This window comes from Eschrichtius robustus, chromosome 13, assembly GCF_028021215.1.
Source record: "Eschrichtius robustus isolate mEscRob2 chromosome 13, mEscRob2.pri, whole genome shotgun sequence".
Classification (NCBI taxonomy): Eukaryota; Metazoa; Chordata; class Mammalia; order Artiodactyla; family Eschrichtiidae; genus Eschrichtius; species Eschrichtius robustus.
This window is the reverse complement of record NC_090836.1, coordinates 32,500,110-32,523,155: the sequence shown is the minus strand read 5'-3', so window position 1 is coordinate 32,523,155 and position 23,046 is coordinate 32,500,110. Positions and strand designations below refer to the sequence as shown.

The 23,046-nt window shown below is 35.7% G+C and overlaps 1 protein-coding gene across 1 annotated transcript in view; it reads right to left on the bottom strand.

The window, feature by feature from the left end:
* Positions 1 to 23,046, bottom strand: part of REDIC1 (regulator of DNA class I crossover intermediates 1) — a 69,454-nt gene that overhangs the window by 5,931 nt on the left and 40,477 nt on the right. Inside the window, 1 exon segment of the mRNA XM_068561817.1 lies at positions 3,268 to 3,331. Within this exon segment, the coding sequence (XP_068417918.1) occupies positions 3,268 to 3,331 (64 nt within the window).

Here is a 23,046-nt window from a genome sequence, read left to right as displayed (position 1 = left end):
AAGATAATAATCATTTCCACAGATGCCAATAATCACTCTTCCCCAAATTACTAATTGCCTCAAAATCACCTCTAAAAAAACTCTCAACAAAACAATCAACACACAGGTGCCTAAGTCCAAAATCCAGACTCTTACTTAATGTAGAAACATGGGGTGTACATTCACACTAAAGTAGCAACAAAAACAACGAAAAGTACCTATAGCTAAATCTAATAAAGGACATGCAGAATCTGCTTGAGGAAAACATTAAAGTGCATAAAGGCGTTTTAACCAACTATTAAAGATAGAAAATTAGACTGAATTAATAAAAAGGCATCCTTATTCTTATATAGGGCTACTCAACATCATTAGGATGACAATTCACACTTAATTAATGTATACATTTAGTACTTTTCTAATAAAAATTGGAACATTTCCTTGGCGGGACTTCCCCGGTGTCCAGTGGTTAAGACTCCATGCTTCCACTGGAGGGGGCACAGGTTTGATCCCTGGTCAGGGAACTAAGATCCCACATGCCAAGCAGTGTGTGCCCCCGAAAAAAGAAACCATTTCCTTGAAGTTACACAAGTTGATTTTAAAGTTTACATGTAGAATTAATCAAAAATAGCCAGAAAAATTCTTTAAAAAGTGTAAAGGGAGGTGTAACTCTTAGAAATTAAACATAGCATAAAGTAATCATAATAAAAATAATGTGATATTAGCACATGAAGATTAGGAAAGATCAATGGAATGGTAAAGAAAGCCCCAGAACAGACTGAAGTATATATGGAAAGTTGATACATAAAAAGGTAGTATTACAAATTCCTAGGGAAAAGATGCATTTTTAAAAACTTGAATCAGGATAAACTCCTAAATCAGGATAAACTCTAAGTGCAAAAATATAAAATCATACTAACACTAGAAGAAAATATAAGTGAATTCATTTGTAACCAGGGAGTGTAAAGAGTCTTTCTAATTAAATCCAAAGGTATAAAAGAAAAGATTGATAATATTAGCTACATAAAAAATGTTAAGCCTTTTGCAAAGCAGGAGACACCATAAGCATAGTAAAAACAGACAAAACAAATCAAAAATTAATAATAAACTAGGAGAAAATATTTGTGACACATTACAAAGACCTAAATCTCTTTAATATTAATATATAAAGAGCTCTTAAATATCAAGAAAAATATGTAAAAACTCAATGGGTCTAAGGACATGAATGGAGAGTTCACAGAAAAAAAATCACAAATAGCCATTACACATTTTTAAAAGATGCTCAACTGCACTTATAGAAAAAGAAGTGCAAACTGAAACTTCTATCTATATATCTTTATAAGATTCACAAAAATTCCTAAGTTTGACCACAATCCCTGTTGGTGAGGCTGTGGAATAAAAAGCACATTTCTGGTAGGATTACAAAATGATGCAATGGGGAATTTGGCAATTTCTATGAAAATCAAATTTTGGCAAATAACTATCAAAAAAAAAAAACCCACAATGTATCTCTTCTTTGATTCAGCAATCCCACTTCTAGAAATTACCCTGAAAATGTACCTCCACAATTAAGAAATATGTGCTCAAAGTTGTTCACTGCACATTGTTTGTAAGAAAGAGATACTTGAAACAACCTAAATGTCCACCAACAGGGCACTGACTGAGTAAACTATAGATCATACACGTAATGAATTACTAAATGGGCATAAATAAAGGATGAATAAATGTCCACTACTAATATGAGGAAATCTACAGAAAATTTATTAAATAAATCCATTTAATTAATCTATAAAATATACTGTATTAAATAAAATATCCTACATTACATTTAGAGTGAAAAGGGCAGGGAACTAAGACACACATATATGTGCATTTATACACATCAGGCTTTATTTAGAAAAAAAGTCCACTGGAATGATAAACAGTAAACCAACAAAAAACAGCTACTCATATGAGGCAGAAGGAAATAGGGCAGACAGGAGAGGGATAGAAACCAAATTGATGCTTTACATATTAAAAAAATTAAATTAAGTAAAAATGGAAAAAGTCCATAAAGATTTCTAGGTATCCCAACAGACTAGATATGCTGAAGAATCATTCTATCACAAAATATCTAAAAAGTGCCAGAAAGTACTGTCAATAAAAAGAAAATATAGAATAAAAAGACCACTCAAATATGAAATATCTGCTACTCAAATATGAAATATCTGCTACACAGGAGTCTACAAGCAATTTGAATCTAGGATATATAAAAGGTATAAAGGACATACATATACAAAAGACACATCCCATAAAGAAAGCCAAACTTCCTAAAAGAAACATGGACAATAGACATGAAAGACATTTCACAGATGAAATATGGGTGGCCAATGAGCCTAATCAATAATGGGAAATATAAATTGAAATTGCAATGAGATATCACATTGCCAACAATGATAAAAAGCTGACCCAGTGTTAAGGAGAATATGTAACAGCTAAGACTCTTTACCTATTGCTAGTGGGAGTTTAAACTGGCACATCTACTTTGGAAAACAATTTTGCATTAGAAGAAGAGTTAGAAGAGTGCATATCATATGAACTAGCCAATTCTACTTCTAGAATTATATCCTAGAAGAAACTTTTATACATGTGTGCCAGGAGAAATGTCAAAAATTGTCAAAGTAGCATTGTTTATCATAGCAAAATATTACAAACAACTCAAATAATCTTTGTCAGAAGATGCATACATAGATTGTGCTACATTCACACAATAGAAGGCTATATAGGAGAAAACAAATGATGAACTGTATTAGAGTCACAAGTGTCAGGGTGATTGAACCTCAAAACATATTACTGGGTGAACAAAAAGTAAGTTGCAGAAAAATGTATAGAGTTTGACTCAATTTGTGGCAGAAAGCTCAAAATCAAGCGATTGGAAAAGTCTATATGTGTTATCACAAAAAACAAATTCAGGAAAAGAGTTACCACTAGGGGGCAGGATAGGCAATGGAATTGGGAAGATATTCAAAAGTACTAATTATGTATTATTTGTTAAACTACTATACAAACTAAGTACAAAGGTATCTGTTTATTATTCAGTAAGTTGTACATATATATTATATATATTCATCATGTATAACATTTTATAGAAGATAAAATTAATTTTAAAGAGCCAATTGCATTATTAATATATTCTAAGATACTTATAAAATATATTTGCTTGCAAAACTCTAAAAAAACCTTAAAATTTAACTAATTTCTGTTAAAATGTTGTTTTTTAAAAGAATAAAATTCACTTATAGTTATACTGACCGGTTTTCTTAGTAGATGTTATCCTGCCTTTTAAAGAACACATTCCTCCTTCTTCCATCAGAATCTAGAAGAAAAACAAAATTTTAACAACTCCAAAGTATATAAAATAATACCTACTTATAGTTCCTTTTTAACCACACCAATTTATCTTATAGCATTCTTCTTTCATATTACTTTAATTCCACTAAGATGATTTTAAAATCACAAAGAAAAATTTGCCTGTGATGAACAATAAAATGAAATAAAATTTAAATTGGTGTAGAAACAGCAAGCAACAGAATAGACATTTACCAAGAAATAAATTATTGAAAAAAGGAAAGGCTTCAGGTAACCTTAGCAAATGTAGTTGAAAAAAGACAAAGATATTAAAGCAATTTGAAAATCTATTCTGCTATTCTCTTTCTAATTTCTTAAGTTGGATATCAGTTCATTTACTTTCAGGTTTTCTAAATAATAAAAGCTCTTAGAGGTATAAATTTTCTGTATAACACACCACTGGCTTTGATTTTCATCAATTTCTATGTAATTTGCATTTTCTTTCGATTTTTTTCTTTTTTTTTCTTTTTCTTTGTTAAACCCACAGCGTTTCTTAATTTCCAAGAAGGTAAGGGAGGTTAAACACTTTCGTTGTTGCTGTTGATTACAACTTTAATGATTTTTTACTAGAGAATGTGGCTATGAATCTCTCCATAGATAAATATCTTAGAGTTTCTTTATGGCTTATTATTATATATGAATTATGTTTATAAATGTACCACGGATTCATAGAAAATAAATATTCTCTGTTGGTGGGATATAGTTTTTTAGATAGATAGGTAGTATAAAAGAGAAACTGTCTGGCTGCTCAATCAAACCTGTTTCCCCTTCCTCTTAGGCATACAGCTAAACTACATTTCCTAGCCTCCCTTGCAGCTGGTTTGAACAAGTGATTTAAGTTCTGGTCATTGGCAAATACGGTGCAGATCACTACCAGTCTTGGTCTATAAAAATTTTCTGCATAATCCTCCACTTCCTTTTCCCTCTGATATCAACATACAGTGCAAACATGGAAAGCTACCAGTTAAAAGACAGCAGAGTCCCTACCAGCTAGGGGTCCTGAATAACTTTATAGAGCAGAGCCTCTTCTCCAACCCCATTATTCAACCATTTAAAAAGTATTGTATGTTCAGAGGGCAGACAGCAGAAGCAAGAAGAACTACAATCCTGCAGCCTGGGGAACAAAAACCATATTCACAGAAAGATAGACAAGATGAAAAGGCAGAGGGTTATGTACCGGATGAAGGAACAAGATAAAACCCCAGAAAAACAACAAAATGAAGTGGAGATAGGCAACCTTCCAGGAAAAGAATTCAGAATAATGATAGTGAAGATGATCCATGAGTTCGGAAAAAGAATGGAGGCAAAGATCAAGAAGATGCAAGAAATGCTTAACAAAGATCTAGAAGAATTAAAGAACAAACAAACAGAAATGAACAATACAATAACTGAAATGAAAAATATGCTAGAAGGAATCAAAAGCAGAATAACTGAGGTAGAAGAAGGGATAAGTGACCTGGAAGACAGAATGGTGGAATTCACTGCTGAGGAACGGAATAAAGAAAAAAGAATGAAAAGAAATGAGGACAGCCTAAGGGACCTCTGAGACAACAATAAACTCAACAGCATTCGCATTATAGGGGTCCCAGAAGGAGAAGAGAGAGAGAAAGGACCAGAGAAAATATTTGAAGAGATTATAGTTGAAAACTTCCCTAACATGGGAAAGGAAATAGCCACCCAGGTCCAGGAAGTGTAGAGAGTCCCATACAGGAAAAACCCAAGGAGAAACACACGGAGACACATAGTAGTCAAAGTGGCAAAGATTAAAGACAAGGTATTGAAAGCAGCAAGGGAAAAAGGACAAATAACATACAAGGGAGCTCCCATAAGGTTAACAGCTGATTTCTCAGCAGAAACTCTACAAGCCAGAAGGGAGTGGCATCATATATTTAAAGTGATGAAAGGGAAGAACCTACAACCAAGATTACTCTACCCGGCAAGGACCTCATTCAGATTTGATGGGGAAATCAAAAGCTTTACAGACAAGCAAAAGCTAAGAGAATTCAGCAACACCAAACCAGCTCTACAACAAATGCTAAAGGAACTTCTCTAAGTGGAAAACACAAGAGAAGAAAAGGACCTACAAAAACAAACCCAAAACAATTAAGAAAATGGTAATAGGAACTTACATATTGATAATTACCTTAAACGGGAATGGATTAAATGCTCGAACCAAAAGACACAGGCTCGCTGAATGGATACAAAAACAAGAACCATATTTATGCTGTCTACAAGAGACCCACTTCAGACCTAGGGACACATTCAGACTGAAACTGAGAGGATGGAAAAAGATATTCCCTGCAAATGGAAATCAAAAGAAAGCAGGAGTAGCAATACTCATATCAGACAAAATAGACTTTAAAATAAATAATGTTACAAGAGACAAGGAAGGACACTACATAAAGATCAAGGGATCCATCCAAGAAGAAGATAAGGCAACTGCTAACAGCTATGAAAGATGAAATCGACAGTAACAGAATAATAGTGGGGGACTTTAACACCTCACTTACACCAATGGACACATAATCCAAAGAGAAAATTAATAAGGAAACACAAGCTTTACATGACACAATAGAACAGATGGATTTAATTGATATTTATAGGACATTCTATCCCAAAACAGCAGATTACACTTTCTTCTCAAGTGTGCACAGAGCATTCTCCAGGATAGATCACATCTTGGGTCACAAATCAAGCCTCAGTAAATTTAAGAAAATTGAAATCATATCAAGCATCTTTTCTGACCAAAACGCTACGAGATTAGAAATGAATTACAGGGGAAAAACCGTAAAAAACACAAACACATGGAGGCTAAACAATACACTACTAAATAGCCAAGAGATCACTGAAGAACTCAAAGAGGAAATCAAAACATACCTAGAGACAAATGACAATGAAAACACGACGACCCAAAACCCCATGGGATGAAGAAAAAGCAGTTCTAAGGGGGAAGCTTATAGCTATACAAGCCTACCTCAAGAAACAAGAAAGATCTCAAATAAACAATCTAACCTTACACCTAAAGGAACTAGAGAAAGAAGAACAAACAAAACCAAAGTTAGCAGAAGGAAAGAAATCATAAAGATCAGAGGAGAAATAAATGAAATAGAAACAAAGAAAACAATAGCAAAGATCAATAAAACTAAAATGTGGTTCTTTGAGAAGATAAATTTGACAAACCATTAGCCAGATTCATCAAGAAAAAGAGGGAGAGGACTCAAATCAATAAAATTAGAAATGAAAAAGGAGAAGTTACAACAGACACCGCAGAAATACAAAGCATCCTAAGAGACTACTACAAGCAACTCTATGCCAATAAAATGGACAACCTGGAAGAAATGGACAAATTCTTAGAAAGGTATAACCTTCCACGACTGAACCAGGAAGAAACAGAATATATGAACTGACCAATCACAAGTAATGAAATTGAAACGGTGATTAAAAATCTTCCAACAAACAAAAGCCCAGGACCAGATGGCTTCACAGGTGAATTCTATCAAACATTTAGAGAAGAGCTAATACACATCCGTCTCAAACTCTTCCAAAAAACTGCAGAGGAAGGAACACTCCCAAACTCATTCTATGAGGCCACCATCACCCTGATACCAAAACCAGACAAAGATACTACAAAAAAAACAAAATTACAGACCAGTATCACTGATGAATATAGACGCAAAAATCCTCAAAAAATACTAGCAAACAGAATCCAACAACACATTAAAAGTATCATGCACCATGATCAAGTGGGATTTATCCCAGGGATGCAAGAATTCTTTAATATATGCAAATGAAACAATGTGATACACCATATTAACAAATGGAAGAATAAAAACCATATGATCATCTCAATAGATGCAGAAAAAGCTTTTGACAAAATTCAATACCCATTTATGATAAAAACTCTCCAGAAAGTGGGCCTAGAGGGAACCTACCTCAACATAATAAAGGCCATATATGACAAACTCACAGCCAACATTGTTCTCAATGGTGAAAAACTGAAACCATTTCTTCTAAGATCAGGAACAAGACAAGGTTGCCCACTCTCACCACTATTATTCAACATAGTTTTGGAAGTTTCAGCCACAGCAATCAGAGAGGAAAAAGAAAGAAAAGGAATCCAAATCAGAAAACAAACCCACAGCAAACATCATTCTCAACTGTGAAAAACTGAAAGCATTTCCTCTAAGATCAGGAACAAGACAAGGATGTCCACTCTCACCACTATTCAATATAGTTTTGGAAGTCCTAGCCACGGCAATCAGAGAAGAAAAAGAAATAAAAAGGAATACAAATTGGAAAAGAGGAAGTAAAACTGTCACTGTTTGCAGATGACATGATACTATACATAGAGAATCCTAAAGATGCCACCAGAAAACTACTAGAGCTAATCAATGAATTTGGTAAAGTTGCAGGATACAAAATTAATGCACAGAAATCTCTTGCATTCCTATACACTAATGATGAAAAATCTGAAAGAGAAATTAAGGAAACACTCCCATTTACCATTGCAACAAAAGGAATAAAATACCTAGGAATAAACCTACCTAGGGAGACAAAAGACCTGTATGCAGAAAACTATAAGACACTGTTGAAAGAAATTAAAGATGATACCAACAGATGGAGAGATATACCATGTTCTTGGATTGGAAGAATCAATATTGTGAAAATGACTCTACTACCCAAAGCAATCTACAGATTCAAGGCAATCCTTATCAAATTACCAATGGCATTTTTTAAAGAACTAGAACAAAAAATCTTAAAATTTGTATGGAGACACAAAAAACCCCGAATAGCCAAAGAGGTCTTGAGGGAAAAAAATGGAGCTGGAGAAATCAGACTCCCTGACTTCAGACTATACTATGAAGCTACAGTAATCAAGACAACATGGTACTGACACAAAAACAGAAATATAGATCAATGGAACAGGATAGAAAGCCCAGAGATAAACCCACCCACCTATGGTCAATTAATCTATGACAAAGGAGGCAAGGATATACAATGAAGAAAAGACAGTCTCTTCAATAAGTGGTGCTGGGAAAACTGGACAGCTACATGTAAAAGAATGAAATTAGAACACTCCCTAACACCATACACAAAAATAAACTCAAAATGGATTTGAGACCTAAATGTAAGACTGGACACTATAAAACTCTTATAGGAAAACATAGGAAGAACAAACTTTGACATAAATCACAGCAAGATCTTGATCCACCTCCTAGAGTAATGGAAATAAAAACAAAAATAAACAAATGGGACCTAATGAAACTTCAAAGCTTTTGCAAAGCAAAGGAAACTACAAACAAGACGAAAAGACAACCATCAGAATGGGAGAAAATATTTGCAAACGAATCAATGGACAAAGGATTAATCTCCAAAATATACAAACAGCTCATGCAACTCAATATTAAAAAAACAAACAACCCAATCCAAAAATGGGCAGAAGACCTAAATAGACATTTCTCCAAAGAAGACATACAGATGGCCAAGAAGCACATGAAAAGCTGTTCAACATCACTGATTATTAGAGAAATGCAAATCAAAGCTACAATGAGGTATCACCTCACACCAGTTAGAATGGGCATCATCAGAAAATCTACAAACAACAAATGCTGGAGAGGGTGTGGAGAAAAGGGAACTCTCTTGTACTGTTGTTGGGAATGTAAATTGATATAGCCACTATGGAGAACAGTATGGAGGTTCCTTATGAAACTAAAAAGAGAACTACCATATGACCCAGCAATCTTACTACTAGGCATATGCCCTGAGAAAACCATCACTCAAAAAGACACATGCACCCCAGTGTTCATTGCAGCACTATTTACAATAGCCAGGTCATGGAAGCAACCTAAATGCCCATCAACAAACGAATGGATAAAGAAGTTGTGGTACATATATACAATGGAATATTAGTCAGCCATAAAAAGTAACGAAATTGGGTCATTTGTAGGGATGTGGATGCATCTAGAGACTGTCATATAGAGTGAAGTAAGTCAGAAAGAGAAAAACAAATATTGTATATTAACGCATATATGTGTAACCTAGAAAAATGGTACAGATGAACCGGTTTGCAGGGCAGAAATTTAGACACAGATGTAGAGAACAAACGTATGGACACCAAAAGGGGAAAGCAGCAGGGGGTGGGGGTGGTGGTGTGATGAATTGGGAGATTGGGATTGACATGTATACACTGATGTGTATAAAATGGATGACTAATAAGAACCTGTTGTATATATAAAAAAAAAGTATTGTATGCTCAATCCTTAAAACATTCAAGTTTCAAACTTGTACCAGGAACCCACAAGCTGAGAAAGCTACATAGACCCCAAGGTAGACATATACTACAATGCCAACTTCAGATCTTTTGAGAGAGAAAAACAGAAAAAGAGCAGCCCAAATAGAAAAAAAAACTGAATTATTCAAGGAATTTCCCCCATTCTGTAGGTTCAGCAAGCCTTCACAATGCCTGCTCAGCAGGATTTCATTACTGGTATGGATCAATAACTTTCTATATTCTCTTCTTCTCTTCTCTAAATGGGCATTTATTGCATTTATACTGTCCCTAATACTATATATTTTCTTTATATATATATCTTTTGCTATCTTTTTATTTTCAACCTTTATTATTATGTTCTACATGTTTCTTGAAAAATATGTAGAGATATTCGTCTCCTCAATTTGATATTCCTCTAATCTTGATAAGAAACACCAGCCCTCTAATAAAATTTAATATATTGCTAAGCAGGATTCATTCATTCCTTACATTTTACATTTATTGTTTATGTAGAAGTGTTCTCATTTTTTCCCACCTTGATCAGGTTTCCTAGTGTGACATCCCCACCCTTTTGCATTCTGAAGTTCTTCCATGTGTCTGCATTTCTCTAGTGATTATCCTCCCATTTTAAACTATCATATTTAAACTGTATTCCTCTACTATTTTAAAATTAAATAAGTTGCAGTTAAAGATGGCAATGTAGAGGGATCCTGAACTCACATTCTCCCATGGACACACTTAATCTACAGCTACACACAGAACAATTTCTTCTAAAAGAACCACCCCCCAAAAAAAAACCTCAACTAGCCAAGAGCCTCCCACACATTGGCCAAATTAGAAAAAACCCACATTGAAGTAGGTAGGACAGGTAGGACAGACTCAATCTCAGATTATGCTAAAACATCATAACCCCCACTCCAGGTGCAGCAACCCACAATCAGGAAGGAACTTACTACAAGTTTCTCCATGAAGAGCTAATGGTTCGAACCTTATATTTGGTTCCTGAACTTCTAAGACCTGCAACTGAGAGATGAGCCTCCCAAACATCAAGATTTGAAAGCCAGTGAAGCCTTTGTCCATGAGATCCACAAGACTATAGGAAACTGAGAAACAGTTCTCAAAGTGTTTGCACAAGCTCCACAAGACTACTCCCCAGGGCCTAGAGCAGAAGTAGCCCACTGACATACCCAATCTTTCTGTGAAAGAAGCCTATTAGTTTAACTTCATAGATGTGGCCTGAACAGAAGGCTTCTAATTAAACTCATATCTAAGAGCAGACTGTAATCCTCTCCAGAGACCTCAGAGTCTAGGCATTATCTTCATGCTCTCTCTCTGCCTTGTTCCCAGAGATGAGCCTGTACACACATCTGTGCCCCAGTTTTTGTGGTTTCCACCCCTTGTTTGCCTTGCTCCGGTAGCCAATGGGTCTTACATCTGTAGGTTCTATAGCACTATAACAAATGGAGAAAGAATTCTTAACCAGTTATTCCCCCAGGGCACAGCACAGAGGTAGCAGACTGAAACATACCCCGAATGTTTCTGTGAGAGAGGCTTATTTGCTTATCTTAAATCTTCAGCCTCAGGAACAGGCTTCTTATTTGACACACATTTAGAGACAGACTGAAATAATTTTCAAAGACCACAGAGACCAGCAGGTGCCATCTTTGCCCTTTCCCTCTGTCTTATTCTAGGTTGTCACAAAGAATGTCACTTGTTAAATCAGTAAACAAAGGATGTTGCAGCCATCAAGCCATCAGCTACTGCAGCCTCCCCAACCCCCTGCACCCACAGGTGCACCCTGAGGGATTCAGGATGGAGAAAACAGGATACTGGACCTAGAACAGTTAAGGTGCATATCAAAGGAATGATTTCAATGAGCCCAGATACTTGCATCTTCCCACACATAGAAAAGTGCTATATTATTAACTTGAGATGTCTGTTTTTTCTTTAGTTAACAGTAATCCTTTGATGTTCTGACAGTCTGTTTGTTTGTTGTTTGTTTTTGCAAAAACCCCTATATATCCTGGCTCTTCCTTTACCTCTAAGGAACAGTTCCTCAGAGCTATCTGAGAGGCTGTCCCCTGGGCTTAAGTCCTCAGTATGCCTCCTGAATAAAACATAATTCTCAATTTTTAGGTTGTGCATTCTTTTCAGTTGACATTGGTATCTCCCAGAAAAGAGTTTGTGCAGACATCTGGCACCCTGACTTTTGAGGCTGCTGCCCAAAGGACACATCCCTTGACAGCCTGGCTCTGGTGGTCAGCAGTGCTTATTTTCACAGGTTCAATGGGATGGTAGCAAACAAAGAAACAGTTCTCAACTGGCTATCACATCAGGTCTCAGAGCAGAGGGAGCAGAAAGAAATTCCCATCTGAAAGTTTTCTCATGGAAGAGGTATATTTGTGTACTTTAAAAGCTGTTTGCTGAGGGTCCAGCTTCCAATCAGACTAAATCTATGTTTTGACTGAGATCTTCCCCTTTAGGAACCTGGTGGTTTTGGCACACCCTCAACTGGGAGCCACTAAAAATGAACTAGGTTGCTTGGACAATCACAAAGGTTTGAGAGACAACAAAGACCTAGGGTGAGGTCAAAACATAGTGATCATCCCCTGCATGTGGCCACTCCTTCAAGACTAGGAGAGGTAGCTGTTTTCTCTAATGCATAAAAACCAACAAAGAGTGTCAAGGAAAATGAAGAAACGGAAGAATATTTTCCAGACGAAAGAAAAAGATAAAGCCTCAGAAGAAGACCTTAATGAAATGCAGATAAGCAATTTAGCGTATACCTTACAAAATAACAGTCATAAAACTGCTTGCTGAGGTCAGGAGATCAGCATATGAGCTAAGTGAGAATTTCAACAAAGGAACAGAAAATATAAGAAAATGCCAAACAGAAATCAGAGCTGAAGAATACAATAACTGAACCGAAAAATATAATAGAAAGGTTCAACAGAGACCAGATTAAGCTGAATAAGTGATCAGAAGACTCAAAATAAGGCAAAGGAATTCATCAAATGAGAGTAGCAAAAAAGATAAAGGAATGAAAAAGAGTGAAAATAGCATAAGGGACTTATGGGACAATATCAAGTGGACCATTATTTACATTATAGGGGTCCAAAAATGAAAAGAAGAAGAAAAAAGGGCAGAAAATTGGTTTGAAATTATGGCCAATAAATTCCCTAACGTGGGGAAGGAAACATACCTCCAGATCCAAGAAGACAATAAAGTTCCAAATAAGATGAATCCAAAGAGACTCTCACCAGGACACATTATAATTAACTTACCAAAAGTTAAAAACAAGGAGACAGTCTTAAAAGCAGCAAGAGAAAAACAACTTGTTAAGTATAAGGGAACCCTCATAAGACTCTCAGCAGGTTTTTCAGCATAAACTTTGCAGTCCAGAAAGGAGTGGCAAAATATATTCAAATTGCAGGAAGAAAAAGAAAAACTACCAACCAACAATACTCTACCTGGCAAATTTGTTCTTCAGATTAGAAGAAGAGATAAAGAGTTTTCCAGAAAGGCAAAAACTAAAGGAGTTTTTCACCACTAGACTGGCTTTAAAAGAAATGTTTAAAGAACTTCTTTAAGACAAAACAGAATAACAGTAGTTAGTAACAGGAAAATATGTGAAAGTATAAATCTCACTGGTAAAGGTAAATATGTAAACTTTAGAATAATCTAATGTTGTAAGGGTCGTTAATCACTTATAATACTAGTATGAAAGTTAAAAGACAAAAGTAGTAAAAATAACAACTACAGTAACTTGTTAATAGATACACAAGATAAGAAGAAGATGTGACATCGAAAACAAAATGGGGGAGGGAAATAAAAATGTAGAGCTTTTATCTTGAGCTCAAGATGGTGAAGTAGAAGAATGTGGACTCATCCCTTCCTACGGAAACACCAAAATCACAACTAATTGCTGAACAACCATGGACAGAAAAATGCTAGAACCTACCAAAAAAGATACCCTAAAGCCTAAGACAAAGAAGAAGCCACAATGAGACATTAGGAGGGGCACAATCACGATAAGATCAAATATCATACCAGCCAGGTGGGTGACCCATGGACTGGAGAGCAATTGTGCCACAGAGGCCCTCTCACAGGAGTGAAAGTCCTGAGCCCCATGTCAGTCTTCCCAGCCTGGGGGTCCAGCAATGGGAGGAGGAGCCCCCAGAGAATCTGGCTTTGAAAGCCTGTGGGTTTTGATCACAGAAAATCCATGGGACTGGAGGAAACAGAGACTCCACTCTTGAAGGGGGCACAGAAGGTTCTGTGTGGACCAGAACCCAGGGGAAAAAAAGCAGTGACCTCATAAAAGACAGGGCCAGACCTACCTGCTAATATTGGAGGGTATCCTGCAGAGGCGGGGGGTGGCTGTGGCTCACTGTGGGGACAAAGACACTGGCAGTGGCAGTTCTGGGGAGTATTCATTTAGTGTAAGCCCTCCCAGAGGCTGCCATTAGCCTCATCCAAAAGTGTTGGGTGCCCCAGGCCAAACAACAAACAGGGCAGGAACACAGCCCCACCCATCAGCAGACAGGCTGCTTAAAGTTTTCTTCAGCATGGCCCTGCCCACCAGAGGGACAAGACCAAGCTCCACTCACCAGTGGAGTCCCTTTATCAGGAAACCTGCACAACCTCTTACACACCCTCAACCACCAGAGGACAGACAGAAGCAAGAACTACAATCCTGCAGCATGTGGAACAGAAACCACCATCACAGAAAGTTAGACAAAATGAGAAGGCAGAGGAATACCTCCCAGATGAAGGAACAAGATAAAACCCCAGAAAAACAACTAAGAGAAGTGGAGATAGGCAATCTGCTGGAAAAAGAATTCAGAATACTGATAGTGAAGATGATACAAGATGCTGGAAAAAGAATGGAGGCAAGGATTGAGAAGGTTCAAGAAATGTTTAACAAAGACTTAGAAGAATTAAGAACAAACAAACAGAGATGAACAATACAATAACTGAAGTGAAAAATAGACTAGAAGGAATCAATAGCAGAATAACTGAGGCAGAAGAACGAATAAGTGACTTGGAAGACAGAATGGTGGAAATCACTGCTGCAGAACAGAAAAAAGAAAAAAGAATGAGAAGAAATGAAGACTGCCAAAGAGATCTCTGGGACAACATTAAATGCACCAACATTTGTATTATAGGGGTCCCAGAAGGAGAAGAGAGAGAGAAAGGACCCGAGAAAATATTTGAAGAGATTATAGTTGAAAACTTCCTTAACATGGGAAAGGAAATAGCCACCCAAGTCCAGGAATCACAGAGAGTCCCAGGCAGGATAAACCCAAGGAGAAATACGCCGAGACACAGTAATCAAATTGACAAAAATTAAAGATAAAGAAAAAATACTAAAAGCAACAAGGGAAAAGCAACAAATAACATACAAGGGAACTCCCATAAGGTTAACAGCTGATTTCTCAGCAGAAACTCTGCAGGCGAGAAGGGAGTGGCACAATATATTAAAGTGATGAAAGGGAAAAACCTACAACCAAGAATACTCTACTGAGCAAGGCTTTAATTCAGATTCAATGGAGAAATCAAAAGCTTTACAGAGAAGAAAAAGCTAAGAGAATTCAGCACCACCAGATGAGCTTTGCAACAAATGCTAAAGGAACTTTTCTAAGCAGAAAAGAATAAGCCACAACTAAAAACGGGAAAATTACTAATGGAAAAGCTCATTGGTAAAGGCAAAAAAACAGTAAATGTAGGAAATCATCCGTACAAAATATGGTATCAAAACCAGCAACTGTGAGAAGAGGAGAGCACAAATGCAGGATATTGGAAAGACATTTGAAATGAAAAGACAAGCAACTTAAAACAATCTTACTTATATATAGACTGCTATATCAAAACCTCATGGTAACTGCAAACTGAAAATCTACAGTAGATACACACATAAAGCAGAAAAAGCATCCCAAACACAACACTAAAGTTAGCCATCAAATCACAAGAGAAGAGAACAAAAGAGGAAGGGAAGAAAAAAGACTAACAAAAACAAACACAAAACAATTAACAAAATGGCAATAAATACATATATATCAGTAATTACTTTAAATGTAAACAGATTAATTGCTCCATCCAAAAGACAGAGACTGGCTGAATGGATACACAAACAAGACCCATATATCTTCTGTCTACAAGAGACCCACTTCAGATCTAGGGACACATACAGACTGAAAATTAGGGGATGGAAAAAGTGTTCCATGCAAATGAAAATCAAAAGAAAGCTGGAGTCACAATACTCATATCAGACAAAATACACTTTAAAATAAAGACTTTACAAGAGACAAAGAAAGACATTACATAATGATCAAGGGAACAATCCAAGAAGAAGATACAACAATTGTAAATATATATGCACCCAAATAAGAGTACCTCAATATATAAGACAAATATTAACAGCCATAAAGAAATCGACAGGAACACAATATTAGTGGGGGACTTTAACACCCCAATTTCATCAGTGGACAGATCATTCAGACAGAAAATCAATAAGGAAACACAGGCCTTAAATGACACATTAGACCAGGTGGACTTAACTGATATTTACAGAGCATCCTATCCAAAAGCAGAAGAATACACATTCCTCTCAAGTGCACATGAAACATTCTCCAGGATTGATCACTGGGCCACAAAGTGAGCCTCAGGAAATTTTAAAAAATTGAAATCATATCAAGCATCTTTTCTGACCACAGCACTATGAGATTAGAAATCAACCAGAAGAAAAAAACTGTAAAAAAACACAAACACATAGAGGCTAAACAATATCCTACTAAACAACCAATAGAAAGAGGAAATCAGAAAAATACCTAGAGGCAGTTTAAAGGGTCTGGAGGAAAAAGAAGTTTGGCGGTCACAGAGAGGGGTTCTGGGAAGCGCCTGGCAAGTGGCTCTCCAGATTAAAGAACCTGTCTGAAGTTAAGGAACTTCTGGACAGAGAGGCTTAAAATTTGGATGCATACCATTTCTCTAAAAGGATCTTGGTTCACGAGCCAGGGGTTGGGCTGAAGCTCCTGTGATGGGAGCTCTGAGTCCAAACCACTGGACTAACAGAGAACCGCAGACCCCAGGGAATATTCATTGGAGTGAGGTCTCCCAGAGGTCCTCATCTATGCACCAAGACGCAGCTCTACTCAACAGCCTACAAACTCCACTGTTGGAAGCCTCAGGCCAAACAACCACTAAGACAGGAACACAATCCCACCCATAAAGAAAAAAAAATGAGATGGCAAAAAAATATGTCACAGATGAAGGAGCAAGGTAAAAACTTACAGGACCAATAAATGAAGAGAAAATAGGGAATCTACCTGAAAAAGAGTTCAAAGTAATGATAGTAAAGATGATCCAGAATCTCAGAAATAGAATGGAGGCACGGATTGAGAAAACACAAGAAATGTTTAACAAAGATCTAGAAGAACTAAAGAACAAACAAACAGAGATGAGCAACACAATAACTGAAATGAAAAATACAATGGAAGGAATGAATAACCAAGGCAGAAGAACAAATAAGTGAGCTGGAAGACAAAATGGTGGAAATAACTGCCAAGGAGCAGAATAATGAAAAAAGAATGAAAAGAATTGAAGATAATCTCAGAGACCTCTGGGGCAACACTAAACGCACCAACATTTGAATTATAGGGGTCCCAGAAGAAGAAGAGAAAAACAAAGGGACTGAGAAAATATTTGAAGAGATTATGGTGGAAAACTTCCCTAATATGGGAAAGGAAATAGTCACCCAAGTCCAGGAAGCACAGAGTCCCATAAAGGATACACCCTAGGACAAACACACCAAGACACATATTAATCAATCTAACAAAAATTAAATTCAAAGAAAAAAATATTAAAAGCAGCAAGGGAAAAACAAAAAATAACATACAAAGGAGTCCCCATAAGGTTATCAGCTGATTTTTCAGCAGAAACTCTGCAGGCCAGAGGGAGTGGCAGGATATACTTAAAGTGATGAAAGAGAAAAACCTACAACCAAGATTACTCCACCCAGCAAGGATCTCATTCAGATTCAATGGAGAAGTCAAAAGCTTTTCAGACAAGAAAAAGCTAATAGAATTCAGCACCACCAAACCAGCTTTACAACAAATGCTAAAGAAACTTTTCTAGATGGGAAACACAAGAGAAGAAAAAGACCCACAAAAACAAACCCAAAACAATTAAGAAAATGGTAATAGGAACATACATATTGATAATAACCTTGAATGTAAATGGATTAAATGTCCCAACCAAAAGATACAGACTGGCTGAATGGATACAAAAACAAGACCCATATATATACTGTCTTCAAGAGACCCACTTCAGAACGAGGGACACATACTGACTGAAAATGAAGGGATGGAAATAGATATTCCATGCAAAGGGAAATAAAAAGAAAGCTGGAGTAGCAATACTCATATCAGATAACATAGTCTTTAAAATAAAGACTGTTACAAGAGATAAGGAAGGACATTACCTAATGATCAAGAGATCAATCCAAGAAAAAGATATAACAATTATAAATGTTTATGTACCCAACAAAGGAGCACCACAATACATAAGGCAAATGCTAACAACCATGAAAGGGGAAATCGACAGTAATACAATAATAGTAGGGGACTTTAACACCCCACTTACACCAATGGACAGATCATCCAAAGAGAAAATAAATATGGAAACACAAGGTTTAAATGACACAATAAACTAGATAGGTTTAATTATTATTTGTAGAACATTCCACCCAAAAGTGGCAGAACACACTTTCTTCTCAAGTGCAAATGGAACATTCTCCAGAATAGATCATATCTTGGGTCACAAATCAAGCCTCAGAAAATTTAAGAAAATTGAAATTGTATCAAGCATCTTTTCTGACCACAATGCTATGAGACTGGAAATCAATTACAGGAAAAAGACTACAAAAAACACAAATACATGGAGGCTAAACAGTGCAGTATGAAATCACCAAGATATCACTGAAAAATCAAAGAAGAAATTAAAAAATACACAGAAACAAATGAAAATGAAAACATGTCCCCTAAAACCTCTGAAATGCAGCAAAAGCAGTTCTGAGAGGGAAGTTTATAGCAATTCAATTTCACCTCAAGAAACAAGAAAAATCTCAAATAAACAATCTACCCTACACCTAAAGCAACTAGAGAAAGAAGAACAAAGAAAACCCAGGACAGTAGAAGGAAAGAAATCATAAAGATCAGAGCAGAAATAAATGAAATAGAAATGAAGAAAACATCAGCAAAGATCAATAAAACTAAAGCTGGTTCTTTGAGAAGATAAACACAATTGAACCCTTGGCCAGACTCACCAGGAGAAAAAGGGAGAGGTCGCAAATCAATAAAATGAGAAATGAAAAAGGAGAAATCACAACTGACACCACAAAACTACAAAGGATTATAAGAGACTACTACAAACAACTATATGCCAAGAAAATGGACAGTCACAAAAAAATGGACAAATTCTTGGAAAGCTACAATTTTCCAAGACTGAACATGGAAGAATTAGAAAGTATAAACAGACCTATCACAAGTAATGAAATTGAAACTGTAATTAAAAATCTTCCAACAAACAGAAGTCCAGGACCAGATGGCTTCACAGGCAAATTCTATCAAACATTTAGAAAAAACCTAACAACTATCCTTCTCAAACTCTTCCAAAATATTGCAGAGGGAGGAACACCCCTAAATTCATTCTACGAAGCTACCATCACCCTGATACCAAAATCAGAAAAAGATACCAAACAAAAAAAATTATAGACCAATATCACTGATGAACATAGATGTAAAAATCCTGAACAAAATACTAGCAAACAGAATCCAACAACATATTAAAAGGATCATACACCATGATCAAGTGGGATTTATCCCAGGGATGCAAGGATTCTTCAATATATGCAAATCAACAAGTGTGATACACCATATTAACAAATTAAAAAAAAACATATGATCATCTCAATAGATGCAGAAAAAGCTTTTGACAAAACTCAACACCAAGTTATGATAAAAACTCTCCAGAAAGTGGGCATAGACAGAACCTACCTCAACATAATAAAGGCCATACATGACAAACCCACAGCAAACATCATACTCAATGGTAAACAACTGAAAGTGTTTCCACTAAGATCAGGAACAAGACAAGGATGTCCAATCTCACCATTCTTATTCAAACTAGTTTTGGAAGACCTAGCCACGGCAATCAGAGAACAAAAAGAAATTAAAGGAATACAAATTGGAAAAGAAGAAGTAAAACTTTCACTGTTTGCAGATGATAAGATACTATACATAGAAAATCCTAAAGATGCCACCAGAAAACTACTAGAACTAATCAATGAATTTGGTAAGGTTGCAGGATACAAAATAAATGCACAGAAATCTCTTGCATTCCTATACACTAACAATGAAAAATCAGAAAGAGAAATTAAGGAAACTATCCCACTTAACATTGCAACAAAAAGAATAAAATACCTAGGAATAAACCTACCTAAGGGAGACTTCCCTGGTGGTACAGTGGTTAAGAATCCACCTGCCAATGCAGGGGACACAGGTTCGAGCCCTGCTCTGGGCAGATCCCACATGCTGCAGAGCAACAAAGCCTGTGAGCCACAACTACTGAGCCCATGTGCCACAACTATTGAAGCCTGTGCACCTATAGCCCATGCTCCACAACAAGAGAAGCCACCATGATGAGAAGCCTGAGCACCTCAACGAAGAGTAGCCCCCACTCTCCGCAACTAGAGAAAGCCCATGCACAGCAACGAAGACCCAATGCTTCCAAAATCAATCAATCAATCAATAAATTTATTAAAAAAAGAAAAACATAAAACCCTACATAAGGAGGTGAAAGACTTGTACTCAGAAAACTACAAAACACTGATGAAAGAAATCAAAGATGACATAAACAGATGGAGAAATATACCATGTTCTTGGATTGGAAGACTCAATATTGTGAAAATGACTATACTACCCAAAGCAACCTACAGATTCAATGCAATCTCTATCAAATTACCAATGGCATTCTTCACAGAATTAGAACAAAAAATTTTACAATTCATGTGGGAACACAAAAGACCCTGAATATCCAAAGCAATCTTGAGAAAGAAAAACGAAGCTGAAGGAATTTGGCTCCCTGACTTCAAACTATACTACAAAGCTACAGTAATCAAGACAATATGGTACTGGCACAAAAACAGAAATATAGATCAATGGCAAAGGATAGAAAGACCAGAGATAAACCCATGTACATATAGTCACCTAATTTATGACAAAGGAGGCAAGAACATACAATGGAGAAAAGACAGCCTCTTCAGTTAGTTGTGTTGGGAAAACTGGACAGCTACATGTAAAAGAATGAAATTAGAATGCTCCCTAACACCATACACAAAAATAAACTCAAAACAGATTAAAGACTTAAATGTAAGACTGGACACTATAAAACTCTTAGAGGAAAACATAGGAAAAACGCTCTTTGACATAAATCACAGAAAGATCTTTTTTGACCCACCTCCTAGGGCAATGAAAATAAAAATAAAAATAAACAAATGGGACCTAATTAAACTTAAAAGCTTTTCCACAGCAAAGGAAACCATAAACAAGATGAAATGACAACCCTCAGAATGGGACTAAATATTTGCAAATGAAACAACAGACAAATGATTAATCTCCAAAATATACAAACAGCTCATGGAGCTCAATATCAAAAAACAAACAAGTCTCAAATTCTTTTTAAAGACTGAAATAATATCAAGCATGTTTTCCAACTACAATGGTATTAAACTAGAAATCAATTACAAGAGGAAAACTGGATAATTCAAATATGTGGAGATTAAACAAAATGCTCCTGAACAATCACTGGTTAAAGAAGAAATCAAAAGAGAAAAAATATCTTGAGACAAATGAAAATGGAAATAACAACATAACAAGACTTAAGGGATGTAGCAAAAACAGTTTTAAAAGGGAAATTCATGGTGATAAATGCCTACATCAATAAACAAAAGATCTCACATAAACAAAGTAACTTTACACCTCAAGGAACTAGAAAGAGAACGAACTGAGCCTACAGATAGTAGATGAAATAAAATAACAAATTTCAGAGCAGAAATAAATAAAATAGAAAATAAAAAGATAATAGAAAAGATTAATAAAACTAAGAACTGCTTTCTTGAAAAGATATAACAAAATTAACAAACTTATTTAGACCCAACAGCAACAAAAAAAGAGAGGACTCAAATAATAAAATCATAAATGAAAGAGGAGACACTATAACTGACACCACAGAAATACAAGTGATCATAAGACAGTACTCTGAACACCAACAAAGTGGACAACCTAGAATTTATGGAAAATTCCTAGAAACTACAACCTACAAGACTAATCCATGAAGAAATAGAAAATATGAACAGACTGATAGTTAGTAAGAAATCAAATCAGTAATCAAATACTTCCCAACAAACAAGTCTAGGACCAATGACTTCACTGATGAATTCTACCAAATATTTAAAGAAAGTTAACATAAATCCTTCTCAAACTCTTCCAAAAAACAGAAGATGAAGAAACACTTCAAAACTCCTTTTATAAAACCAGCATTACCTTGATACAAAAACCAGACAAGAACACAACAAGAAAAGAAAATTACAGGCCAATAACCCTGATGAACATAGATTCAAAAATCCTCAACAAAATATTAACAAACTGAATTCAACAATACATTAAATGAATCATACAGCATGATCAAGTAGGATTTATTCCAAGGATAAGGATGGTTCAACATAACACAAATCAGTCAACGAGATATACCATATTAACAAAATGAAGGGTAAAAATCATATAATCATTGATATGAATGCAGAAAAAGCATTTGCAAAAATTCACATCCATCTATGTCTAAAAATCTGTAACAAAAGGGTATAAAGACAGTGTACCTCAACATAATAAAGGCCATGTATGACAAGCTTACAGCTAATATCACATTCAGTGATGAAAAGCTGAAAGTTTTTTCTCCAAGATCAGGAACAAGAGAAAGATGCCCATTCTCACCACTTTATTCAACATAATATTGGTAATATTTGTTAGAGCCAATGGACAAGAAAAAGAAAAGAAAAAGAAATAAAAAGCATTCAAAACTGAAAGGAACAATTAAAATTATATTTATCTGCTTATAACATAATATTATATATAGAAAATGCTAAAGATTCCACTGCTGCCAAAAACACTGTACAATAAATAAATTTGGGTAAAGGATACATAACCATATACAAAAAGAAGTTGCATTTCTATACACTAATAATGAACTATCAGAATAAGAAATTAAGGAGACAACCTTATTTACAATTGTATCAAAAAGAATAAAATACCTAAAAATAAGCTTAACCAAAGAGGTGAAATACCTGTACACTATAA